The sequence below is a fragment of the Peromyscus californicus genome, unplaced genomic scaffold (genome assembly GCF_007827085.1).
Source record: "Peromyscus californicus insignis strain IS unplaced genomic scaffold, ASM782708v3 Scaffold_21__1_contigs__length_65335640, whole genome shotgun sequence".
Lineage (NCBI taxonomy): Eukaryota > Metazoa > Chordata > Mammalia > Rodentia > Cricetidae > Peromyscus > Peromyscus californicus.
Genome location: NW_026294514.1, coordinates 12,527,742 through 12,555,241, shown reverse-complemented (window position 1 = coordinate 12,555,241; position 27,500 = coordinate 12,527,742). Strand labels below are relative to the sequence as shown.

At 45.5% G+C, this 27,500-nt stretch overlaps 1 protein-coding gene across 3 annotated transcripts in view; it reads right to left on the bottom strand.

Annotated features, from left to right (window-relative positions):
- Window positions 1-27,500, bottom strand: part of Casp8 (caspase 8) — a 33,917-nt gene that overhangs the window by 5,763 nt on the left and 654 nt on the right. Inside the window, exons 1-8 of one of the 3 annotated variants that reach the window (XM_052749534.1) lie at window positions 24,278-24,881; window positions 17,144-17,251; window positions 16,624-16,956; window positions 7,328-7,433; window positions 4,834-4,972; window positions 4,700-4,753; window positions 1,884-1,951; window positions 1-110 (exon numbers count right to left, since the gene is read on the bottom strand). The exon at window positions 1-110 is cut by the window's left edge and continues 32 nt beyond it. In XM_052749534.1, the coding sequence (XP_052605494.1) occupies window positions 1-110; window positions 1,884-1,951; window positions 4,700-4,753; window positions 4,834-4,972; window positions 7,328-7,433; window positions 16,624-16,928 (782 nt within the window). In that variant the 5' untranslated portion in view covers window positions 16,929-16,956; window positions 17,144-17,251; window positions 24,278-24,881. Of the gene's footprint in view, window positions 111-1,883; window positions 1,952-4,699; window positions 4,754-4,833; window positions 4,973-7,327; window positions 7,434-16,623; window positions 16,957-17,143; window positions 17,252-19,479; window positions 19,626-24,277; window positions 24,882-27,500 lie in introns of those variants that run through there. The other 2 variants (XM_052749535.1, XM_052749533.1) reach the window with 2 other exon arrangements.

Genomic DNA, 27,500 nt, shown 5'->3' with positions numbered 1-27,500 from the left:
ATTGTGTGGAGTTTGGGCACGTCCTCCCGCGCCTTGCTGAAATCATTATTGTTGAAGATCAGGCAGTAGCCCCGAGGTTTGCTTTTCATTTGGTAAATTCTGTCTGATTCCTGGAAAACAAAAGCCGGTCAACAAAAGCTCAGACACCAGCAGGTGACATTGCCCAGGAAGAGGCTGGACCGCCGCCCAACTCCACGGGGAAACACCGCTTCCTTCCACTGCTCCAGCCAGATTTGGGGCCGTTTCCCGGAAAGGCTACTTTCTGCCCCTCCACTTGCACAGCCTCTCATGAGCTGCCCAGTAAGGGGGCCTGGGCCTGCTAAGTACCCTGCACATCGTATACATCACTGCTGCCATCGTAGCGTATTACCATAGTGCGTGTGTCGGCTTCCCTCAGCATCCAAAAGAGCTTCTGCCGGATAACATCCGGGCCATTTGGGACTAGAGTTTTGTGACTCAAGGGTGATCTCTTGGGATGTCCCTCCATGACCTTGGGAATCTTTCTGTGGTCTACTCAGTTCATCTGCCTTTCTTGGCTAACAGCTGAGGGCCTCGCCCTTCACACACAACAGAGTGCAGTCTCTCAGTGGTTAAAGCTGACTGATGCCTTAAGCCAGGCAAAGGAACCCCAGTAGATGGAGAGCAGGGAGCTGGCCACGTTGTGCTTATGGGATCCCGACAGGGAAAATCAGAGGGGCCCTGCATTCTTGATACTCTCTTAGGGCTGTTTCAGGCTGAGATCTCAGTATTTAGTTGGAAGCCCACACTGTCTCCTAAAGTTCAAAAAAGGACCCTAGGCTAGCGAGACAAAGGCCAGCATCTATGGCGTAAAACCTTAGGACTCTGGGCAACTTACCTAATCTCCTAGTAGTTAACATTTTGTAACACACTTGAGTTCCTCTTCGTACTGTACAAATCCTTCACCTTTTAATGTTTTCTATGACATAAAGTATTAGGCACGAAGTATATTCAGTATTTGTTATTATCCTAAGTATTTCTACTTAAGTAGATTTATTCAGATATTGTAATACAAGCAGTGACTAAGATATTAACATAATATCTTTAGCTGTTTGATGAGGACGGTGCTGCAGCACAATGCTGACTAATCCTTGATTTCCTGATCTGAGAATCTTCTCAGTAGCCCACCCTAGTGCATATTCTTTCTCAAAGTGTCCGGGGTCTCCCGTGCTTCCTGCCACAGGGAGGCTAATGGGCTGAACTGTGTTCGGTGAATTAGTGAAGACTGTACATAGAAGCTCTGTCTAGGAAGGAAATCTTTCTACAGGCTTCGCTGAGACGAAAAGTAAGACTTGCTCAGATCCTGTTTGTCGCCCGACACAATGGAGGGACCCCTCTGCAATGGCAGGCTAAAAGGAAAGGCCTGCTAGAGCAGCTCTTCCTGAAGCCCCACCCCCTCCCCACGTGCACCCATTTCCCCTGAAGCTCCCAGACCAGGAGGGAGGTCTCACCCTCTACCTTCCAACAATTCCTGTACCTTTGCCTTTGGCCTTATAATAAAATTAGAGCCTGGTGTGGCAGCCCATGCCTATAATCCCAGACCTTGGGAAGTAAAGCCAGGGGAGTCAGGAGTTCAAGGTCATCCTCAGCTATATAAAGAGTTCAAGGCCAATCTGAGCTATAGGAGACCCTGTCTCAGAATACAAATAAACAAACTGAACAGCAATAACAGTGATGAATGATTTAACACAAAGAAAACTGGACAGGCTCCATCTTTAACTGGTTCTTTTATAGGTTTTTCTTCCCCAGATTTCTCGAGATTTCCAGAAGGCTCCACCCCTTATTGGCTTATCTGGCATCTTTAAAGGAGCCAACAAACACAAGAAACAGAAACTTCAATGCCAAGAGGGAGAGGGGAGGTGTACCTGCGGCTGGCTGTCTTGTTCTCCCAGGGAGTTGAACATTTCCGCCGACACTCTGAAGCAGTTCTCCCCTGCAATCAGCCAAGGAAAGTTCCCAGAATGAGAGGCTTGGTGGCCAAGGTTGTTTGGTAAAGAAATATGTACCGCTTGGACCTTAAAAACATTTTACATGAGTGCACGTGTGTGTGTGTGTGTGTGTGTGTGTGTGTGTGTGTGTGTGTGTGTGTAGATCAAAGAGGACTTTGAGGAGTTGGTTCCTTTCTTCCCTTTATATGGGTTCCAGAGATCCAACTCACATAACCTGGCCTGAATGGAAAACACTTTCACCTACTACGGCATTTCACTGGCCCCCTAAGGTCGGTCTTTTTAAAAATAAACACTGAAAATGCCTTGTGGTATTGTATTCCCCCAAATATTGTGCATTTTAATAAACTTATCTGGGGTCAGAGACAGAACAGCCACAATATTAAACATAAAGGATAGGCAGTGGTAGCACACGCCTTTAATCCTAGCATTCCAGAGGCAGAAATCCATGTGTTCAAGGATACAGCCAGGCATGGTGACTCATCACGCCTTTAATCCCAGAAAGCGAGCCTTTAATCCCAGGGAGTGGTGGTAGAAAGCAGAAAGGTATATAAGGTGTGAGGACCAGAAACTAGAAGCATTTGGCCTGGTTAAGCATTCAGGCTTTTGAGTAGCAGTTCAGCTGAGAGCCATTGGGATGAGGACTCAGAGGCCTCCAGTCTGAGAAACAAGATCAGCTGAGAAGTTGGCCAGGTGAGGTTAGCTGGGGCTTGTTTTGTCTCTCTGATCTTCCAGAGTTCACCCCAATACCTGGCTCAGGTTTGATTTTATTAATAAGATTCATGCTACACCGCCTTGAGCAAATTTCAGACATGTAGATCTTCTAGGAAGGGCGCTTAGCATGCTCTGGAGACCAAGTGCAAACTGCCTCATTTGTGGTCATTGATTTGTGGTCATTGATCACAGCGGGGGGTCAGGATGAGTCCCTGATTCAAACGCACTGAAGAGCTGGGCTCAGGCAGGCGTGAACAGGGAGGAACTGGCTCTGTGACTTGGACTGCTCTCTAAAGGAGGCTGCTCCTCGGGGTGGGAGAGACGGCTCAGCTGTTGAGAGCTTATCACTCATTGCAGAGGACCACGGGTTCCCAGCACCCACATGGTGGCTCACAACCATCTGTAACTCCAGTTCCAGGGGATCTGATGCCTCTTCTAACATCTTCAGGCTCCTGCACAAATATGCTGTGCATAAACTCACTCAGCCACACGCTCTTACACATAAATTTAAAGTGAATAAGGAGAGTATATTATTACACAGCAAATGTAACAACAGTGATCACATAAGAAAGATGTTACCAGTGGCTGATATGTGAAATTAATTATAAAATATTAAAAAAAGAAAGATGTTACCAGTGTCAATATTTTCAGAGTGGTTGTGGTACTGTTTAAAGTTTCTCCGAATTTAAAAATCACCCCCCAAGGGCTGGAGGGATAGACCAGCCATTAAAGGCTGGGCTCACAACCAAAAATTGCCCCCAAAGGAGCACATATAATTTTTATAATCAGAATATTTGATTAATAAAAAAAATTGGAGGAGGCTGGAGAGCCGGCTCAGTAGTTAATTGTATTTGCTACTCTTGTAGAGGACAGAAATTCAGTTCCCGGCACCTACATAGTGCTCACAATCGTATGTAACTCCAGTTTCAGGGGATCTGGTGCCACTTCTAGCTTTCATGGACAACTACATGCGTACACACATAGTTGAAAATAAATGAAATTTCAAAATAAACAAAAAATTTGAAGGAGCCAGGCATGATGGTGCATGCCTTTAAACCCAGCACTTCGGAGGCAGAGGCAGGTGAATCTCTGATTTGGAGGCCAGCCTGGTCTACAGAGCAAGTTCCAGGCTAGCCAGAGCTACATAGGGAGGCCTTGTCTCAAATAAACAAGAAACTGAAGGAAACCTTCTGCTGGTCCCATCTACCTTTCCTAGGTAAGAAAACAGAGGTCTGGATGAGCTCCCTTCCCAGGTAAGACAAGGAACGTGGCTGGAGCATCCCAGGCTGAGGCAGCACATGGTGAAGGAATTCAGGCGCAGTGGGAGCCTGGACTTAACCGGCGATAGAGAAGGACTATGAACACTTGGCCAAGAAGCCTCTCACATAGCAGAGAACCTTGATCAAGAAAGTTCTGGAAAAAAAAATCCGGCATGGTGCCTTTGATCCCAGCACTTGAGGCAGAAGCAGACTGATTTCTGTGATTTCAAGGCCAGCCTGGTCTACACAGAGAGTTCCAAGACAGCCAAGGCTATGTAGAAAGACGATGTCTCAAACAAAACAAAACAAAAGAATGTCCTGGGAAATCCTTTGAATCTAGCTACCCACATCTCTAAGTAAAAGCAGACACAGCCAGAACAGAGTTAAGACCCTCCTATACAATAACAGTGTGCTCATTTCTTTTGTTTGTTTGTTTTTTGAAACAGGGTTTCTCTGTGCAGCTTTGGTGCCTTTCCTAGAACTCACTCTGTAGACTAGGCTGGCCTCGAACTCACAGAGATCTGCCTGCCTCTGCCTCCGGAGTGCTGGGATTAAAGGCGTGCGCTACCACCCGGCCTGTGTGCTCATTTCAAATACTCCCATGGGGCTTTTGCAAATTCTTCTTGTCTTTCAGAGAGCAGCTGAGGTGACAAGTGACCACTGAACTTTTGTCCTGATATTAGGACGTGGTAGAAGGCGGAGAAAGAGGGCATGAGGAAACGCAGCAGTTCGTCATCAAAGAAACGTATCTGCAAGCATTACCATCCGAAAAGGAAACTGGCAGCTCTGCCGCTTCCTCAAGGCTCATGCTTCTCCCTGAATTAAAAAAGAAGAACTTGATCAGAAACAGCCATGACTCTGAGGGCTCTGCCATCTCGAAGCCATCGGCTAGCTACCTCTGCTGGATAGTTCATAGTCCTCGATCCTCCCCAGCAGGCTCTTTTTGACCCGGAAACAGATCAATCTCAGGGCGTCCAAGTTGTCTTCCGACAGGATGAGCCTCTTCTCCATTTCCACGAAAATGTCAAGCAAGCTCTGGGGAGGAGAAAGCAAGGGGACAGACAGGTGCACAGGCCTGAGGGTTAGGGTTTTGTTTCCTCAATTCCACTCCTTCCAAAGCAAGGGCCCAGCCTTATTTCCCAAGTAGACCGCCCCCCCCCCCCCAACCTCTGAGCACGTGCTGATCTCTCCGAGTTGACAGTAAGCAGGGAGGCCATTCTGTGTTGTCTAGACTAAAAGGATAAAAAATGGAAAGAGAGAGAAGCCATGTCAGAGGTTGCCAGTCCCCAGGCCTTGTTCTCAAACTGTATGTGGATGCCTTCATCGATGGCCCCGCCCAAGGAGTACGGAAGGGACAGCCCTGGGGACTGCATTATATCTGGCATTGCCCCGGTACCTCATCCACCTCTAAACCTCAATTAACCTCAATATACAGAGACACATGCACCAAACACAGAGATCACACACACACACACACACACACACACACACACACACACACACACACACACACTAAACAAGTGCACAGAGATACACTTGGACAAAGCATACATCAAAATTAGACCATACACCACACAGCACACACACACACAGAAACCCACACACATAGGTACTACACATATATAGACTCAGACCAATAGAGAAACCACCCAGAGGTACATACCACACACACTGGTACATATGCCACACATATACATAAGAAACATGTACACAATAGACCCAGCATGTAGACACTGACACATACATCACACAACCTACTCATAAAGACACACACCACACACTGGGGGGGGGGATAAATAAACAAGGTGAAGTTTCAAGGGCAGCAGAAGGGAGGGAGGTGTGACCCCAGGCTACCTTTCCTCCCTGGCCCTGCTATGTGGTGATAATATTGTTTGTAATCTAGGAAATAAAGCTTGCCTGAAGATCAGAGGTCAGAACAAGCCACAGAGTTAGCCACAGAGGCCAGGCTGTGGTGGCACACACCTTTAATCCCAGCACTAGGAAGGTTGAGACAGGAAGTGATGTGGCTGGACAGAGAAAGGAATGTAAAGCAGGAGGGGACAGGAACTCGGACTCTTTCAGGCTGAGGAGTTGGTGAGGTAAGACAGGGTGGCTGTGGCTTGCTCTGCTTCTCTGATCTGTTCTGGTGGAAGCCCTACCTCTCTGCCCAGACCCTGGCCCTCAGAAAGTCCCTCCAAACACGGCTCCTCCCCAAGAGATGCTCAAGACCACTCCCACAGGGTATTTAAACTGCACCCCAGAAAACAGACATGTGGTTTTCCGGTCTCTCATCTCTGTCCCTGTCTCCGCTTTGGAGGAGGCCAGAGAATCACCCAGGAATGCTTTACGCATTAAACCGGGGCTTTTTCTAATTTGGTCTGATTTGGTGTGATTTGGATTGCTGTGTCAGAGAGGCTTATTGGAGTGCAAAATGATCTTTCGTGATCTTTCAGCTTTCACCTTGATGTCAGGCTCCGGGTTGCTGTGGGATGTTCTGTATGGCAAATGTGTTGCTCTGATTGGTCAATAAATAAATCACTGATTGGCCATTGGCTAGCAGGAAGTATAGGCGGGACAAGGAGGAGAATTCTGGGAAGTGGAAGGCTGAGTCAGAGAGACACTGCCAGCCGCCATGATGACAAACAGCATGTGAAGATGTCGGTAAGCCACGGCCATGTGGCAAGGTATAGATTAATGGAAATGGATTAATTTAAGCTGTAAGAACAGTTAGCAAGAAGCCTGCCACGGCCATACAGTTTGTCACCAATATAAGTCTCTGTGTTTACTTGGTCGGGTCTGAGTGGCTGTGGGACTGGCAGGTGACAGAGATTTGTCCTGACTGTGGGCCAGGCAGGAAAACTCAAGCTACACCGGGTTTTTATTAGGACCAATTAGGATTTGTGCAACACTGCCAGACCCCCTGTGTGGTGGCACTGCACTACTTGACTTCTCTGGCTCCTGGCTCTGCCCCGGGGCTAAGCAACAGCACTTTACAGTGTAGAGGCATCAAAGCCGTAACCACTAACCCTGCCTAGCTACTTTATCTTCCCGGGGTAAGAAGTGTGAACACAGGGGTTAAGGTACAGCTCAGTTGGAAGAGCGCTTGCCTATCATACAAAAAGCGCTGAATTCCATCCTGGAACCACAAAAACGGGGAGTGGTGGCATAAGCCAGTAATCCCAGCACCCAGGAGGGGAAGGCAGGAAGATCAGAAGTTTGTCATCCTTGGCTACGTAGCAAGTTTGGGTTCACCCTGGGCTCCATGATACCATGTCTCAAACAAACAAACAAAAACAACCTTGAATACTGTTTGTTGTTGGCAGAACAGGCCCCTCTGGTCTCACGACCCCCACTGCTGACCCATCTTGAGGACATACCAGGTCTTCTTACCGTGTTATCATGCAGCTTATATTTGGGGATCTTTTCTTCCAAAAAAAACTTAAACTCTTTCAACTCTGATGTGACTACATCTTCCGAGAGCTTTAAGAGCATGACCCTGTGGTGGGAAATGAAGACACTTTAGAAACACGTTCCAGATCATTTCCTGTCACTACACAAAGTTACAGCAGGCCTCGATCCCAGGGCCTCCTTAAAACAGCCACCTATTCCCAACTGGTGAGCCTCAGCAGAAAGCTGGGTAGTGATGGATGACCGAGTCAAGCCAACCAGCCCACCCTGAGCCAAGTCCTACCACCTTTGCATTCCAAATAACTTCGGCTAAAAGAATCACACTGCTCCTATGTCATTATAAAAATCAATTCCAGGTGGGATGATGATTTGGGGGAATTATATTCTCCACAATGCACATCAGAGCTGATTCCCTTCTAAGACCTGATCAGTGTCCCAGCCATTTCCTTCAGGAAAAAGGCTGAACATTGGGTTCTAGAATACAAGGGACTCTAAACACACACACACACACACACACACACACACACACACACACGCACACACGCACACACACACACGCACACACGCACACACGCACACACATGCACACACACACCTCCGCTCTCGCCAATACCAAGGTCCTGAAGCTCTCAACACAACCAAGTACCCTGTGTTCTTCCCACCCTAGATTCCCTTGTCCGGCTGCACATGTCCACATGTCCACTGCCCCTGCAATCACATGTTGCCCAAGCATCCTCAGGGCTCTTTTCTCTCACCGAACCTTCATTAGTTTCCCACAAGAAAGATAACTCACGTATTACAACAGGCTGGTCATAAACCACCCAGGTCCCCGGACAGCCTGGACCATGCCCTTTTCATTTCTATTAATATGAGATTTGTGAGGTGCAGTGTTTGAGGACAGAGGCCTCCCGACTACCCTTGTTATAACTCTGGGTCCCACCATCTTTGAACTCTGCAATTTTAGGCATGTTACACATTTTTTTGCTCATCTGTAGGATGGGAGATAAATGTATGTCTACATCACAGACAGGTGTGAATTACATAAGTTTCCATGGACTACAGTCACATGTCACCTCAAGGTGGGTGCACGTTCTGAGATCCTCATCAAATGATTTCTTCATTTTGTGAACATCACAATGTACTCTTAAACTAAGAGTTCTATGACATCACTAGTGAGGTAGCATAACCTCCCAGGACCAACAACACATACACAATCCATCATTGCCCAAACAGTTAGGCAGCACATGAAAGAAAGCACACTAAGAGTTCAGTAAGTGATAGAAGCTGTCTTAGGGTCTATTGCTGTGAAGAGAGACCATGACCACGGCACCTCTTATAAAGGAAAACATTTCATTGGGGTTTCAAAGATTTAGTTCATTATCATCATAGTGGGACATGGCAGCATGCAGGCAGACATGGTGCTGGAGAAGGAGCTGAGAGTTCTACATCTTGATCCACAGGTAACAGGAAGTGAACTGTGTTACTGGGTGTAGCTGAAGCATAGCATACCTCAGAGCCCACCCCCATAGTGACACATTTCCTCCAACAAAGCCACACCTACTCCAACAAAGCCACATCTCCCATTGGGGGCCATTTTCTCTCAAACCACCACAGAAGCATTGTTATTTCTGGGCACAATTAAGACCTTGGAAAATGCTGGCCAAATGAGTAAACAAAAGAATGTTTTAGAAGTCAGAAAAACTTGGGATGAAGACATAGCTCAGCTGCTGGGAGCCCATGATACTCTTGCAGAGGACCAGAGTTCAGTTCTGGTTATCCAAATCAGGCAGCTCACAACCAGCTGTAACTCCAGTTGCAGGAGAGGCAAGGTTTCTGGCCTCTGAGGGCACCTGTCCTCACACACACATACCCAAACACAGACAAGTAATTAAAAATAAAAATAAGTAAGTCTTTAAACTTTTTGCAAAAAAAAAAAAATAAGTCAGCAAAACTTTCAAGAGTATTGTGTAAAGGAAAATAACTTTAATAGGCAAATATGCTGGTTTCCAAGTCGAGTTAGGAAATAAAATTCTGGAAAAAGAAATAGTATAGAAACAGAAGATACCTCGTGTTACCATCATCTCAAGAAATCTCTATCTCAGAAATACTTCCCTAAAGCATTCTCAGTTTGGCCAAGATTGGTCCAGCCCAAAGCTACTGTAGCCCTTTTAACTTCAGTACATCCTGTTCCTGTTGTGTAACAGTTCCCTCAAGATTGAAACATTCTATCCCGCAGGGAAGCTCCTCGAGCAGGAAAGTAAACAACTCAAAATAGCTTCAGGAAGTCCCTGAAACTGACCAGATTCACTTAGTCACTCCATGCCAGCGTAAGCAATAAAAGCTGAACATCCGCCTCAAACTGAAGAAAGCTTAGCTTCAAAGTCTCCGAGACTAGACCAGCTGCCTGGAAGAAGCAGAAACCAGGTGGGCTGCCTGGAAGGTTTAGACCAACTGAGGCACCTGGAAAGGACATTCTCCAACCTGTTGAGTGGCCTGCAGGCTGTTCAGTGAGCTCCAGGTTCCCAGCTTTGTGAGCTGTCACCCATGCTGGGGTGAGCTTTGGTGATGCAGTTGTCTTTGAATCATTTCTGCTCCTGTAAGTAAACCCTCACCCACATTCCTGTAAGTGACCCCTCACCCATGTTCCTGTGACTAACCCCTTACCCACATTCCTGTAAATAAACCCCCACCCACATTCCTGTAAGTCACCCCAATGAAACTATTGGTTCACCAAGTTGGACTTTGGTGGTATCTGTATTTTGGTCTGTCCCCTATGTAGGGTGAGCAGACGTGTGTGTTGTGTCTCCCCAGGAAAAGTTGTATCACACAACAGTCCCTTTATCTTCCTTTTTATTGAGACCCACAGGCTTCATTAACATTATCAGTAACAAACTGGGATAGTTCCTCAGACACTGTAGAGGCAGAAGTTTTAATCTGAAAACAAAACACCTTGAGTTTCCTTATGGTGGTAAGTCACCTCACATGTGTATTTTTTATTCTCCTGGCTCCTATTAGACAATGGTGAACAAGCATTCAGTGGCGACCCTTTGCTGACCCTTCGGTGTGCGATCAGAGAGGTTAGGTCTTCGACAGTTCCCGTCCTGGTCGGGGGACTTAAAATACTGCACTAGGAGGGTGATGAACACTGTCTGGCATTGTGGCCTCAGCCTAGTTCACAGGGCAGGAACTTTTAGGAGCCCAAGAACGTGGCAGAAGTTGAGGACACACACACACATACACCCCTGACTTTCCTAGTTCTGGGGCCATCATTTCTTATGATGAATAGGTGCCTTAGTAAACAAACTTCTTATAAAATTCACAATTCTAGCAAGCCCGAACAATACAGCATTCCTGGTTGACTCATATCCATTAGTCCCCTCAGAAGTCATTGTATAGCTAGACTGTGAGGAAGTGGCCTAATTAATATCATAATGGATGAGGGTGGGGCCCAACCCAATGTCTGGTATCCTAATAAGAAAAAGGAAACATCGAGACCAGCAGCTTAGAGAGAACATCTGTAAGACAGGAACCGGAGGCCGGAAGCCCACTGTTCCTCAGATCTCCAAAGACGAGCCAATCCTGTTAGCACCCGGATTTCTGACTTTTTTTTCTCTCAAGGTTTCTCTGTGTAGCCCCTACTGCCCTAGAACTCGCTCTGTAGACCAGGCTGGCCTCAAATTCAGAGATCCATCTGACTACCTCGGCCTCCCAAGTGCTGGGATTAAAGGTGTGTGCCACCACATGAGGCTAAGTTAATGTTTTAAACACTCAGTCTGTGATACTTTATTACGACGGCCCTAGGAAAATAAAACACCCAGTGTCAATATCGGAACAGGCAAGCCTGAAGTAGGAAGCTGTATAACAAGGAAAGCGTGGCTGCCAACGCTGCCTGTGAGGCTCTCCCATGCCAAGGTTACTACAAACCAGGAGTGATGACAAGAAAGGCTATTGCAAGGCTTAAATAGAAATGTGGGGCTGGAGAGATGGCTCAGAGGTTAAACGCACGGGCTGCTCTTCCAGAGGTCCTGAGTTCAATTCCCAGCAACCACATGGTGGCTCACAAACCATCTGTAGTGAGATATGGCGCCCTCTTCTGGCCTGCAGGCAGAACACTGTATACATGATAAATAAATGTTAAAAAAAAGAAATATTGTAAGAGAAGAACTAAAACTCACTTCAAGGACCGCTGAGCACAAGGCACCTTGAAAAGGAGAAGGGGACAAAGTGTTCTATTTTAAAACCTTGTCACAGAACCATGACCTTGTAACCATGCGGAGCTTGTTTCCAGAGCTCACAGTTACCCGCTCTCCCTAGGGTGGGGAGAAGTTGGGTTTCACAATGCCGAAGGGATCTGGAATGACTGAGAAGATGGGTCTCTGGGCAGGTCTGTAAGGGGGTTTTTAGATTGGACTCCCTGAAGTAGGACAAGCCTGGCACCCTTAGGGGGCCATAGTCCCAGACAGCGTGAAGAGGAAAATGAGATGATCACCAGCTTTTCGTCTCTCTCTACCTCCTGACTGCAGAGACAACATGAGCAGCCTGCTACCCCGGCTCCTGTCGCCATGGCTACATCATGATTGATTAAATTATAAGCCAAAATAAACACTTCTTTCTTTAGATCGCTTTTGTCACAGCACCAAGAAACATAACTAACACACATGGCCTGTTCTCCAAAGACAGTGCAGGACTAGAGTTCAGCTGGGCTTACAGGAGTGAAGCCGTCTGGAGGGCCAGGCCGCATGGGAGAACCCTGTCATCTGAGCAGTGAAGCCACGGAGAGGTCCTAGATGCATGCATGAGCAGGTGGGAGAGGTGGTCGGTGTGGGAAGCAGTGAGGCCCTAACCAGAGACAAGTAAACACGTGTCTCGGTTGTCAGGAAGCAGGAACCACCAAGATGGGAGCGTCACGGATGGGTGACTCTGCCTTCTTATTAAACCAGGGCAGTAGTCCCGGTTCTTATGTCCCCAGGAAAAGAATTTACCCTGAGGCACAGGTAAGGGGATCAAGTATTCACGGCTTATTTCAGCAGGTAAGAAAACATGGCTGAAAGTGAGCACACTTCCAGAGTTCTCCATTTCCGCTCCCCTTGCCCAGCCCAGGGGCAGTCTGGGGGGGGGGTCCTTTCTTGGAGTAGACTGAGGCGCTCTTAGAATACCGCCTTGTTGTCCTTTTCCCTGGTAAACTTAATAACTTTGTAATTAGTCACACATTGATACATGAGTTTGCATCTAATGTAATACACTCTAACAGACGGAACTGTGGGTATTGACTTGTGGTGGTTTGAATGAGAAGTATCCTTCACAGGCTTATGTACACTTGGTCCCTTGTCTGGAGAGGCAGTGGAACTTTTAGAGTGTAGAGTCTTGCAGGAGGAAGTACATCAGTAAGGACAAGCTTTGGGGGTTTATAACCTTGCCTCACTTGCAGGTCACACTTCCTGTTTCCTGTGTGCAGGGGAGATGTGAGTTCTAAGCTTCCTGGTCCTGCCTGGTGCCAGCTTGGGGCTATGCTATTATTTGCCTCCTGAAACTATAATCTAAAATATACTCTTCTGCTGTGGGATTTGTTTACACTGTGTGAAGATGTGTCTGTGTTTTGCCTTACCTGCCTAAGGCACCCGATTGGTTTAATAAAGAGCTGAATGGCCAATAGCTAGGGGGTTTGCATGAATCTAGGCTTGCAGGGGATACCAGCCAGACATGGAGGAAATGGGAGATACAGAATGGAGGAGAGGTAAAAAGCCAAAGTGACAGAATGTAGATTAATAGAAACAGATTTCAAGTTATTTAAGAGCTAATTGGGAACACGCCTAAGCCAAAAGCCAAGCTTTCATAATTAATAATAAGTCTCTGTGTTATTATTTGTGGGTTGGGGGTCCAAAAAAGGGTCTGACAACAAAGACCAACTACATTCAATGTCCAACACATGGCACGTAAATCCTGAGAAAGGGCCTGAGAAAGCTGAAAAAAGGTTCTGAATACAGAGCCAGACACAGTTTGCCAATAACAGCAGTCTCCCGTGCAATCCTGGTGCTTGCGCGTATAGAGGCAGGGCTCCTTTAAGAGGCTCTGCTGTGCAGCTGAGCACTTGAATGGTGCTCTACTAGACAGAAGGGAAGACTAGACTGAGACAACTACCACAGTGCAGGCCCAGAAACTTACCATAGCTCAGGCTGATAGATGTGGTTGGGGGGTGGGGGAAAGACGACACAAGCATGAGGCTTGGCTCTCCTCCACCCAAAATGGACAGAGCCAGCTGCCAGTGCCATGTGCTATGTGGAGCCCTGTGGCAGGTGGCCCAGCGGTTTAAAGTTTGGCTCACTTGATCAGAGAAACTGCAGACACACACACACACACACACACACACACACACACAGCCAAATCTAGGCTGAGAAAACCTCTGAACAGGTACAGTATGCTTAAAAATGTGTTTAGGTGCTAAAGAAAAAAGAAAATGGGTACAGTCATAGAAAAAAATAAAGTTTAAAAATAATAAAGTCTTTAAAGAAAGAGTAAAGTAATATAAAAAGAATAAGCCATGTAAGGATGGGAAATATTCTAACATAGTACATTTGGACCCCATATAACACTTTGTTAACTTTAAATTTTTTAAATACTAATGAGCAAAAAACAACAGCTGCTAAGAGACATTAGATTATGGAAACTGCTAAATTGAACCAGCCTATATATTTTAAAGATGTTTTTACTTCAGAATGGAAGTCAGGAAATGTGTTGTGTTGAGAGAGAGGTTATGCCTTTGTTTCCACAGAAATTGAAAAGCTATGGATTTCTTCAAAATTAATAAAGGTCAGATTTGACCGAGGGAGACCTCCTGAAAATCTTGACTATTGACATAAAGGAAGAAACCAAGAAAAACTACAAGACAGATGATGTATGTGCTGGTCCCTCTATATGGGTACAGCTCTCAGACTGTATGAGACATGATAAATCTTAGCTACAGAGTCCTTATGACTTATTATTACATGCCATCCTTTCATATAGCATGAATGGAGATTTATATTATAGTTTGGTTATGTAATCCAGAGGGACTTACGAAGTTGACAGATGTCTTTCATCTGCTCAATCACAGAACAGAGAATCATCTTTAGATGGTTTGTACACACCACACATTATATACTTGTGTTAATGAAGATATGTATATTACCTTTACAAGTTTGTATGTTTTCAGAAAAAAATAAAAAATGACCAGCTACCAATGAAAACAAGTAGCCCAAGTGATCCAGCCTCTCAGATTGCTTCTGTTATAGTTTCCTCAACAATCTCCATTCATAACAACTTCAAAGCTGCTAGCTGAGATGGTCCAACCTCACAGACGACTCCAGCCAGGACTTCAGATACGCCCTGCACATTCCCATCACACTGAGACTGGACAACAGCTAGCTCTCCAAGGACTTGACCATTATCCCAATTTCCTCAGGGTCCCCTAAAGATGCCATCACCCCCTGACAACAGGAAGTAACTTTAAGAACACGACGCCCACATTCCCAAGAGGTGGGGTGGGTAGTTTCTGGTCATTTGATGTGTTATGGATGTTTGTCCTTGTTTAGTGGAGTTAGTTGCAAGTTGTTATTGATCATGGTCAGGGAAAAAAACTAAGCAAAGGAGATTAGATTTAGGGATCTCTTTCTGAAAAGAAAAAAAGGGGGATCTAGGAATAGTAGAATAAAAGGGTAGATTATTGAATCTACTTTTAACCTAAAAAAACTATTAATCTCAAATATTTTACATTGATATAGATTTTTGTATATTGATACAAATTTAAGGTTATTTTGTTATAACATATTTATATATGTTTCTACTCTTGTTTAAGGTGTGTTTATATATTGATACAAATTTAAGGTTATTTTTGTTTCAACATACTGTAAGATATTGTACCTATGCAGTTCATTTTAAAATATAATGTAAAGTTCTAGTGTTTGAAAGCTATTATTATAAATTATTTAGGATAATTAAGAAATACAGGTTAGTAATTAGCTATCTATAACAATCAAACTTGTAGTCATGTTAGGTTTGTTTTCAAGGTGAAACAGATATATTTTAGATAGATGATCTTCAAACACTTCAGAGACCTACAGAACGTGGCATTTAAGATGTTTTAATAACATAAGGCTTTTCATGAGAGTGAGACACATCTGCTCCTGGCGGCACCAGTATACTTCAGAGAAGATGATGGACATCAAAGAACCTCCATGTGGAGTTTGCTTTCATTTATGGTAAAGTTAGTCACTGGGCAAGAAACTGCCCTTGCCTCAACTGCTAACAGTGTGCTGTCCAAATTGGACAAGCAGGACACAAAAGAAAGTGACTGCTGAATTTTGCCAAGACAAGGTAGGACAGTCCTTCAAAAATTCCTGCTTCACAGAAAAGTCTGTCAGATATTCTAGGCCTGTAGGCTGAAGATGGATACCCCAACATTGCAAAGGAAACTTGGGTGACTGTCCAGGCAGTCAGATGTCTCTGTCATTTCTATAGTTTTGGAAGTTGTTTGCTCCAAACTTCCTGTTTACCCAGGTAATATTTTATCCTTCTCAGGTCTCTGGTGGAGTTGAAGACTAGATAGAGTTTTACGGCTTTCTTTGTTACCAAATTCAAAAGAGAAACTTACAAAAAAGATGTAAAGTTTATAAAGGTTGAGAGACATAAAAGCTTAAGTAGTTTTTTTAAGAAAATGTTTTAAGGTCTAAAAGGATATTTTTAGGCTGGTAATACAAGTTATGATCGTAAGTGGTTTAGGTAAAAACTTTGTATTCATCAAGATAGGATAAATAATAGAGGGTTTTCTCCAAATTTGCCAAATACAATGGACTAGATATTGTGAATATAATCCTTACTTGGTAATTGTTCTGACTGTATACAGTTTTACTGTGTTAGAGTTTAAACCTTTCCTTTTTATTTAGACAAAAAAAGGGAAATGTTGCAGTATACTTGTTTATACTACTTGAAGATATGTCTATGTTTTGCCTCCCCTGCCTAAGGCACCTGATTGGTTTAATAAAAAGCTGGAGGAAGCCAAATCCTTTCTCCTCCCCAGTACTCCCTTTTCTGTGCCATACTGCATAATAAAAAAAATTGTTTTTACGGCTTTAGCATTTTTCTCAGAATCATATATTTAGCCCAGAGTCTTACGAGTCACTTCATAATGTGGACCCCAGCAGCAGCACCCACAGTCCCTTCAGCCCATGCTTCCCAGCTCCCCGCCCCACCCCCTCCCCCCCCCACCTCCCCCCCCCCCACACACACACAGCATTTCTACCCACCTGTAGGGAGAAACTTTGGCTCTGTCTAGAACCTGCAGCTCCCTCACCATCTCCTCCTTGCTGGTGTTTAGGAACTTGGTCAGCAGGTCCAGCCGATTGATGAGGAAAAGCAGCTCCTTCAGGAAGGACAGATGGCCTTCCTCCAACAGTCCCCTTTCCTGCAGTCCCTGAAATAGCATCAGGGCATCCTTGATGGGCTCCTGCTTCCTCTGCGGGATGTGGTCCAAACACAGGAACTTGAGGGAGGCCAGTTCATCACTGTCCAGGTGTTCAGCAATTTTGTAAAGGCAGCTGCTGAAATCCATTCCTTTCAAGAGGTAGGAGAGGGGTGCCCTAGGTTGACACATGATACCGTGATCAAGGGAGGAAGAGAAGTGCCAGCTACCAGCTTGTTTCTTGTCAAATACTAACTGCATCTACTATGTTCCAGACATTTCAGAGGGAAGAAATGGAGACAGTACCTTCCATCACTAAGCTGACGTCAAAGTAAGAGTATTTTGAGCTGGGTATGGTCACTCACCCTCTAAGGCCAGCACCGACGATTCAGAAGCAGGGGGATTGCCACAAGTTCAAAGTTTACTTGGTCCACATAGCAGTCCCAGGGCAGTTAGGTTTATATAGCAAGACTCTGTCTCAAAACATCAAAACAAACAAACACAGAGATAAATAATAAGGATGGTTTTTTTATTCTCACATTAGAATAGTTTTCTTCTTCTTTTTTTTTTTTTTTTTTTGGTTTTTTGAGACAGGGTTTCTCTGTGTAGCTTTGCGCCTCTCCTGGAACTCACTTGGTAGCCCAGGCTGGCCTCGAACTCACAGAGATCCGCCTGGCTCTGCCTCCCGAGTGCTGGGATTAAAGGCGTGCGCCACCACCGCCCGGCTCTTCTTCTTTTTTAATAGCCCAAATGACTTATAGTTTTTCCTTTCAGAAGTGCCTTTCCCCTCCCTGGGTCTAGAAACTGTTGATTTCTGTGTGTAAAAATTCAAAATATAGCAAGTTAAAATATGGTCACATTATTGCAATCATTTGCCACTCACACATTCACCCACAAGGACACAGGTTAAAAAAAACTGAAATCAGACTTCATATGTAAATAGGTACAGCCATTGTTGGTTTTTATTTCCTTGATATTGATAATGAACAATAATGTTCTACGCAGCACATTTTTATGTTTCTTGGTTCATTTCATGTAGACACCATGGGACTTACTGGAAACAACAGTCTCTATCATTGCCTTTCTTTGTTTTCACCTTTTTTATTAAGAAATCATGGACTCAGTTTAACTTTAAAAATAATAATAATAATCAGGGATATGTAGAAGATGAAGGAATTGTCTGAGTGTGGTGTTATTCTGACAATGGATCTTGTCCAATCATAGATCCCCTTCTCTTCCCTCCTTCTGCCCCCCCCCACAGCCTTCCCCCACAACCCACTCCCCATTCCCTCCTCTGAAAGGTGAGGCCTCCCATGGGGAGTCAACAGAGCCTGGTACATTCAGTTGAGGCAGGTCCAAGTCTCTACCCCTGCATCACGGCTGTGCAAGGTGTCCCACAGGTAATGGACTCCAAAAATTCAGCTCACACACCAGAGATAGATCCTGATCCTACTGCCAGGGGCCCCTTAAGCAGATCAAGCTACACAACTGTCTCGCTTATGCAGAGGGCCTCTTCCAGTCCCATGGAGGCTCCACAGCTGTTGGTCTAAAGTTCATGAGTTCCCACTAGCTTGGTTTGGTTGTCTCTGTAGGTTTCCCCATCATGATCTTGATGCCCCTTGCTGATAGAATCCCTCTTCCCTCTCTTCGACTGGACTCCTGGAGCTCAGCCTGGTGCTTGGCTGTGGATCTCTGCATCTGCTTCCATCAGTTACTGGACGAAGACTCTATGATTACTGGGGTAAGCCATCAGGCACCCTCTCCACTATTGCTAGTAGTCTAAGCTGGGGTCATCCTTGTGGATTTCTGGGAACTTCCCTAGCACCAGGTTTCTCCCTATCCCCATGATGTTTTCACTTTTTGAAACAGGTCCCTTAGCAGGCAGTGGTGGCACAGGCCTTTAATCCTAGCACTCAGTGGCAGAGGCAGGCTGATCACTGAGTTCAAGGCCAGCCTGGTCCTAGAGTGAGCTCTAGGACAACCAGGGCTACACAGAGAAACCCTGCCTCAAAAAAAAACAAAAACAAAAACAAATGAACGAATGAACGAAAGACAGATGGAGGGCGGGAGAGAGATCTCATTATGTACTTCAGCTTGGCCTGAAATTCACTGTGCACTAGGCTAGTCTTCCTGCCTTGGCCTTTCAAGTGCTGGGATTCAAGATGTGTGCCATGGTCCGTACATCTACATATCCATTGTCAGAATAACACCACACTCAGACAATTCCTTCATCTTCTACATATCCCTGATTATTATTATTATTTTTAAAGTTAAACTGAGTCCATTATTATTGTGTATTTGTGTGGTGTGAGTATAGGCATGTGTGTGCCAAAGCCAGTGTGTGAGGGTCAGAGGACAAGGCTGTGGGACGTATTCTCTCCTTCCACCTTTACATGGGTTCAGGCGGACAGAGCCCCGGTTAGCAGCCTCGCACAGCAAGCGCTTTATAACCCGCCGAGCCATCTAGCAGGCCCTCTCTCATTCTTTTCTTAATATACTGTTACACTTGTAATTATGAAGCAAAACTTCCTTTGTCTTTTTTGAGCTCAAGATTAGTTAAATGTGTTTAAACAGGTTTTCTTGATTTAGAAAACAACGATCAACATCTTGAAAAGAATTCACTTTATATTTATTTCCCCAAGTTTTTGGACCCTGGCTCTTTCACTACAAAATCGATCAATTACCATGAAAATTCTTTTACCTAAGAAAGGCATTTTGAAGGGCTGGAGAGATGGCTCAGTGGTTATGAATACTGGCTGCTCTTTCAGAAGACTGGAGTATGGATTCCAGCCCCCACATGGTTGCTCACAACTGTAACTCCAGTTTCAGAGGATCTGACTTCCTCTTCTGGCCTCTGTGGGCATCAGGTAGGCATGTGGTGCACAGACATACATGCAGGCAAAAAACAAACAAACAAACAAAACCACCCATACCATAAAATAAAATAAAAATTTTATTAAAAAAGAGGAGGAGGAGGAGGAGGAGGAGGTGGCATGGAGTCACAGTGTACTGGGAGTCTTTGTTCTATGTCGTGCTTCATTTGTTGTTGGTGGTGGTGGTGATGGTGGTCGTGGTGTGTGTGTGTTTAAAGAAAAGCATTTTAAACCCGGCCAGCTCTTAACAGTCACATGTTCAAAGTACAACCAACAAGAACTGCTGGGCACATGAGGGAACAATCGAATAATCCCATTCCTTAAATAAGAATTCCCTGCTGGAGCTAGAGAGATGGCTCAGCAGTTAAGAGCACTTGGAGCTCTCACAAAAGTGAGTTCACGTCCCAGCACCCACATCAGGTGGCTCACGACCGCCTATAACTCGAGCTCCAGGGATCTGACACACTTTCTTCTGACTTCTGCAGGCACCTCCAGTCATGCGTGCGTGCGCGCGCGCGTGCGCGCGCACACACACACACACACACACACACACATCACATACATACACACAGAGAAAAAAGAATTCCCTCTCTATAGAAACGCATGTGTTCAACTAAGCACACAATTCCGTGCACTCCAATGGCAGGCTGGCTAGCCTGGAACAACTCGGTGCACTCCAATGGCAGGCTGGCTAGCCTGGAACAACCTGGTGCACTCCAATGGCAGGCTGGCTAGCCTTGGCTGCATGGCACGCAGCACTTAGCACTACATTCCATTTTCTGCAATAACACCCAAGATGTGTTGATTAGAGTGAAAAACAAATTACAATAAAACAAAAAGTCATACACCTGCTTTTTAGTGATATTCAAAACAAAATGCAGTAGATTTTTCAGAGATAGTCTGTAAAAAGGAAAAGTAGAATCAGGGACGTTCTCAAGCAGACACACCAGACTCATGATGAACATTGTCCCCTGTGTGGCCTGAAGGACCAGGACTTGGGGGTGCAGGAAGGAGAACAGGAGTTTGCCCTTCTTTGCTATAGATGTTCAGGGTAATACACGCAGATATTATTGTAAATGAAAGTGCTGTCTTGGAAGCCAAGCGTGGTGGCTTACCCATACAGTTCGGTTACAAGAGGCTGAGGCAGGAGAATTACCATAGTTTGAGGCCATGTGGGGAGCCCGGTAAATTCCAGGCTATCCTTAACTATTATAACTTCTATAGCATGAGACTCTGCCGTAGAAAAAAGGAAGGAGAGGGTCAGAGAAGAAGGAGAGAGAATATGAAAATGAAAATGAGTAAGGACTGGGTGTGTTCATGTGTTAAAGGCTGTATGGGTATATGTTAAGGAAGTGGACTTCTGGGAAGTCCAGGACAGGGCAGGAAGTGCCTCTCAGGCCAGGAACCAGCACCTGAATGCTCTTAAAAGAACACAAAGTATTGGAAGCCAAGTTCTTAAGAGAACTGGAAACTTGCCTCCCCCCCCCCCCCCCACTCACACACGTCTCAGAGAAACCCAAAGAGTGAACAGACAGGACAGGGGCAGATTCTAGCCGCACACACCCTTCTCTTCCCAGACACACAGTAGTCACAAAAGTGACCACAAGAACAATCTCTGTAGACTCCCCCCAAAGCAGAAACAACTCACAAGATGAATGACCCAACCCTATACACAAAGGGCAGCAAACTTGACTATGATTTTTTTCTTTTCTTTTTTCTTTTTTTAGGGATTTTTAAATTCATTTTACATACCAACCACAGATCCCCCTCTCTTCCCTCCTCCAGCCTCCCCCACCAACCCACCCCCCATTCCCTCCTCTGAAAGGTGAGGCCTCCCACAGGTAGTCAGCAAAGCCTGGTACATTCAGTTGAGGCAGGTCCAAGTCTCTACCCCTGCATCACGGCTGTCCAGGGTGTCCCATAGGAAATGGACTCCAAAAAGCCAGCTCATGCACCAGGGATGGATCCTGATCCTACTGCCAGGGGCCCCCTTAAGCAGATCAAGCTACACAACTGTCTCAATTATGCAGAGGGCCTCGTCCAGTCCCATGCAGGCTCCACAGCTATTGGTCTAATTTCCTGAGTACCCACTAGCTTGGTTCAGTTGTCCAAAGACACTGTTTTAGAACAACTGCTCAAACTTGGAGAGAGGAGGGAGGGACGGAGGAATGGGTCCTAACTGAAATCCTTACATCAGAATAAATGGCAAATGGATCAAAGAGTTGACCCTTTAAAAATCACCGTGCGCGCGCGCGCACACACATGGCCGACATGCACTTGTCGGGGTCAGAAGACAATTTTGTATTATTGGTTCATGTGTAAATGATCTTGCAGTGGTAAAAATAAATAATAGAAAAAGAAAACCTAAGAGCCATTAAAGACAAAAAAAATCTTTTCTTTAATAAGTAAAAATTTTTTGCAAAAAATAATCCAAGTATGGCCCGAGAGTAGGGGAGAAAGAGGCATCAGGATTAACATATAGAAGAAGCCAGTCGGCAAAAAGATCAGAAACTGTTCCCCACCAGGGCTCCATGTTACAGAACAGAGCATGCTTCAGAAAAGCCCCTCGCTCTCTGAGGGGAGATGGCCAGCGCTGCCCCCGCCCCTCGGACCTGTCCCGACACTGAAGCCTACTTCCTCCCACAGCGGAGCCTTTCTCTTTTTTAATACACTTTAAAAATAAAAAAAAAAATCACAATCCATGGTCCGATTCTTTGTTCTCTAGCACAAGAACGTGCACATCTCAACAGGTGCCCTCTGAGACCTCGGACCCTCAGACCCACACCTACAACACACACATAATTTCAAAACGAGCATTTAATATTTTATATATGTCTGACCTACAATATTTCAATGTAAGTCAACGTCTGCGCTATGGCATTTACGTGTTCAGGAGCAGCCACAGCAGCATAAGACATTTCTCTTAACCCATTTTACTAGAAGCCTCTGAAGAAACTGATACCACAGTCTTCATTCTACTGCTCTAAGTCACAACCTAGATCACTTGGTCAGACCTGGGCTCAGATTCACACGTCACTCAAGGACTTCAACAGAAACACGCCAAAAATGTGGAATTTGCCGGGCGGTGGTGGCTCCTGCCTTTAATCCCAGCACTCGGGAGGCAGAGCCAGGCGGATCTCCGTGAGTTCGAGGCCAGCCTGGGCTACAGAGCCAGATCCAGGACAGCCAGGGATACACGGAGAAACCCTGTCTCAAAAAAACAAAAAAACAAAAACAAAAACAAACAAACAAAAAAGTGAAATTCTTGTTAACACCAGCCAACTGAGCTGCTTGGTGAGTTTCAGGCCAGTAAAGACCCATGATAGAGACAGCACATGAAGAAAACACACACACACACACACACACACACACACACACACACACACACACACGCATACCCACAAACATGCACACATAACTCATAAAAGATACACTATTTTATTTTATTTATTATTTATTATTTTATTTTATTCTAATTACTATTGGATGCAACAGAGAAAGACAAATCATCATATTTTGAAATAATCGGTATTTCCAGAAATATTAAAAGCTAAAAAAAAAAAAACAAAAAAAAAACAGGAAAAGGAAGAAGCTGCCCATCAAAGGGAAGCCTGTGGCCGGCCCACTATTGAGGAACAAGCACCCGTGAGAGCTCACCCCGGCTCCACCAAAGCCTCACTTGACTGCATCTGATCACAATCCTTCCTTGCATAATCATCAGACCCTTCTCGCTCCTCCCGTGATTTAGAGGACTACCTATGAGATGGGGCGGGGGCGTAAAATGAAACTTGCTGGAACTTTCCAGGGATGAGAGTTTACATGTCAACCAAAGCCTCTCCCTGGCCAAGTCCTAACTTAGTGCCGCCTGCGCCTCCGGGCAAGCTTGCTCCCAGAACCGGGCTCTAACTAGGCTCTAACTAACGACCCCCCCACACACACACAATCGACAAGCCTCGGCAGGCAGGTGGTAGGAAACACCCCAACAAAGGCAATGTTCAAACCTCCGTGAAAGTACGGCCACACGCACCATTTCCTATTTGAACAGAACTCGTAACTTCCCTTGTAAAGACGCCTAACCTCGCCGCCGGGGCAGATTTCTGAGTTTTTAATCTGTGCTTCCTTATTCCTTCATTCTCTAGACGGTCCTGTTTCTTTTTTCTTTTTTTTTTTAATAGAAATGATAGGCTGGGGAGGTAGCCGGGTGGTAGAGTGCGTGCTTAGCCTGTGTAAGGCCCTGGATTCGATCCCCAGGACTACAGATTTTATATATATTCAAATCGCTAAGACTGTGTTTGGGGGTGTGCATGTGCATATCAGAAGATGTGTGTAGTTTGGGGGTTGTGGCGGGTAAGTGGATCCAGAGATGGAGCAGCCAGGTCAGTTGAAATTTAAATTTTAGCTTCTGTTCCAGGAGGTGGGGGGGTTTCAAACAGACATCCATCCAAGCCTGGAGAGGCTCGCAGAGGGCAGCTACCCACACAGATAAAGCTCCCGGCTTCCCTTTCAGTATTCAAACCTTGAATCCCTCTACAGCCACGTGGTCTCCAGATCCCACACTCAGAAGCCTAGAAAGTTCTAGAATCGAGATCCTTCCCCCACCCCACCCCACTTAAAAGCCCAGCTGACCTGATCAGAAACCGACCCCAAGGTCTTCACATCGAGGAGCGGACCACGGCGGGCGAGGGCACCCGGCTCCCAAGCCCCTTCTCTGGGCCGGGACAGGCAGAGGGCCACCGAGGGCTGACACTTGGACTTGTCTGTACTTCCTGCTCTCGGGCACAGGCGGGAGACGGAAGAGGCTGGCCTCGGGTACTCAAATGACAAGGCTAAGGGAGCCTGTCCAAAGTGCTACACATGTATCCACTGCCTGCTGAGCGTGTTACACGCCTCCCCTGTCGCCCCAGCCTCGGGACAGTTTCACTTCCACTTTCACGGCACAGGAGTGAGTTTACGTGACCCCCGTACAACATCTCGGAAGCACCAAAGATAACAGCAAAGGGCATTTATTTGTCTTTCTGAGATTGGCTCGCTGGGCTTAATAGGATTATCTCAGGGTTTTGTCCATTTTCCTGCAAATAACATAACTGGTTTTGTTGTTTGTTTGTTTGTTGCTTGTTCTGGGTTTTGTTTTGTTTTTTTTCCCTGAGACAGGGTTTCTCTGTGTAGCTTTGCACCTTTCCTGGATCTCGCTCTGTAGACCAGGCTGGCCTTGAACTCACAGAGATCCGCCGGACTCTGCCTCTCGAGTGCTGGGATTAAAGGCGTGTGCCACCCCACCGCCCCGGCGCGTTTTTAATTCTTATTGTTTACTTTTTGAGTTTTCTGCAGAGTCTAGACACTAATGCTTTGTCAGATGGACAGTTTGTAAAGATTTTTCTCCCATTCTGTACACCGTCTCTTCGCCCAGCTAATATTTCCTTCACCGTACGGAAGCCTTTTAGTTTCCTGAGGTCTCGTTTGGCAACTGTTGGACTTTCTTCCTGAGCAACACCTTTCAATAATAATTCTGAGTACTAGTGGTCAAAAGACACAATCAAAAGACACAAACTGAGGATTGGACAAAAAAAAAAAAGGGCACCACAACATCGAAGACAACGAACACTGCTTTAAAGGTGGACAGTTAGGAAAGGGTGTCCAAACAAATGGGTCTAGGAAACAAGCCAGTGTTAGCGTCCTTTTCTTATTTCAGTCTTTTTAACATCTATTTATCTATTTATTTATTTACTTTTGGCTTTTCAAGACAGGGTTTCTCTGTGTAGCCCTGGCTGTCTTGGAACTCACTTTGTAGACCAGGCTGGCCTCGAACTCACAGAGATCTGCCTGCCTCTGCCTCCCAAGTGCTGGGATTAAAGGCGTGCGACACCACTGTCCACCTCCTATTTTTCAGGGTTTGAAAGCTTTTTCTGGGTTAGCCGTTATGAGTACCCTGGTTTCACTCCATAACTATCGGTAACACCTCCGGTGGGCCTGAAGGCCTGAGCTTTGTTTGAGGGTCTCCCAACTTCCCCAGCTAACTCTGTTACACACTGATGTTCTCTTTGATCCCAGTTCAATAGTTTCTGGTTACAGCTCCTTAAAGAAATCTAAAAGCAAAGGCTTCCCACAGCAATCTCACCAAAGACAAACCCTGGGCCCTTCACCATGTGCACGAACCAATGAACAAACACATAAGCTCCCTGCTGTGAATGAGTTCAGATATTTTCTGGTGTTAAAAGAACTTTGACACTATGTTTTCTGCTACCTAATACAGAACGTACGTTTTCAGAGTAAAGAGCCCCGGCTGCACAGCTGGGAGGATTGAATGAGGTGTCTGAAAATACCTCTGCATCCAGGAGGGATGGGTAAAGGTGACCCCATAATATCAGTACCTTTAGCTGGTATTTGACTCTGCCCAAGAACCTGGGCAAGACCACAGCCACAGAATCAGATCCTGCCTGTGTCTCAGTCCACTCCAGGACTTACTGTGCTTTCCCCAGCCTTCGACAGAACCTCTACCCCAGTGCTGGACCACTGTTTGCTGAGAACTTTCTGTCCAAGACCACGAACTTCCTGAGGGTGGCAACGGCAGCTTTCGTGGTAATACCTGAACCATACAACTGCCTGAAAATCACCAGCAAAAAGAAACTCTGCAAAGGGGCGACGGCTGTGAACATGAAGTTCCCTAAGGAGCACCAGGTCCACTAACGCATAGGATGGCATATTGAATGGGTCAGTAAACCTGGGAAACGATGAATAATGCAAGAAGATGCCCACTTCCTTATTAAACATTTTCAAGTTGGAAGCTTCAAAAAAAGAAGAGAGAGAGAGAGAGAGAGAGAGAGAGAGAGAGAGAGAGAGAGAGAGAGAGAAGCTCTATAGGCTGCTGGAGAAGCCATATTAGTTCCTGGAGAGGATTTACCCACAAACAGGATTTGATTTTCTTGTTGTGGCATTTACTGGGCAAAGTGAAATACCAGCTGAATGACCTGGTGTTATGGGGTCATCTTCTCCATCCTGGGCAAAGACACACAGGAGACACACAGCCATGACTAGCAATCCCTCTGTGCCCGTATAAGAGTTCTTTGTCTATTAAATAGGATTTGTAAGAAATGAGAGTGTTGCCGGGCGGTGGTGGTGATGCATGCCTTTAATCTGCAAAGCCAGGAGGGTCTCTGTGAGTTCGAGGCCAGCCTGGTCTACAGAGCGAGATCCAGGACAGGCTCCAAAGCTACACAGAGAAACCCTGGCTTGAAAAACATAAATAAATTTTTTTTAAAAAGTAAGAAAGAAATGAGAGTGTTAATCACCCTAATTTGATCACTACTACTCTATTTGTAAAAAAAAAAAAAAAGATTTATTGGGGCTCGAGAGATGGCCCTGAAGTTTATGAACACTCACTACACTTGCAGAGTATCCCCATCCCATCCGGTCCCCCCCACACACACACACACACCAGGTGCACCTACATATATGCAGGCAAAACACTCACATACATAAAATAAAAATAAATCATGTTTTAAAGAAAGAAGCTGAGACCTAACCAAGCAGAAGGAATATAGAGGGCTCCCGAGAGAGAGAGAGAGAGAGAGAGAGAGAGAGAGAGAGAGAGAGAGAGAGAGAAGAAAGAAAAAAGAAAAGTAAGAAATAGAAATATGACTGTGATAATTACCAACACCTACAGGTACTTAAAGTCAGTCACTGCTGTAACTAACTGATTAAGGCGTCCTGAGACATTACTGGCCTCAGGTCATAGTTGTGTGTGTGTGTGTGTGTGTGTGTGTGTGTGTGTGTGTGTGTGTGTGTGTGATGTTTTAAGTGCAGAGTTGGTGGAAGCAGGAAAATCAGAAGTTTAAAAGTTCAAGGAAGGGGG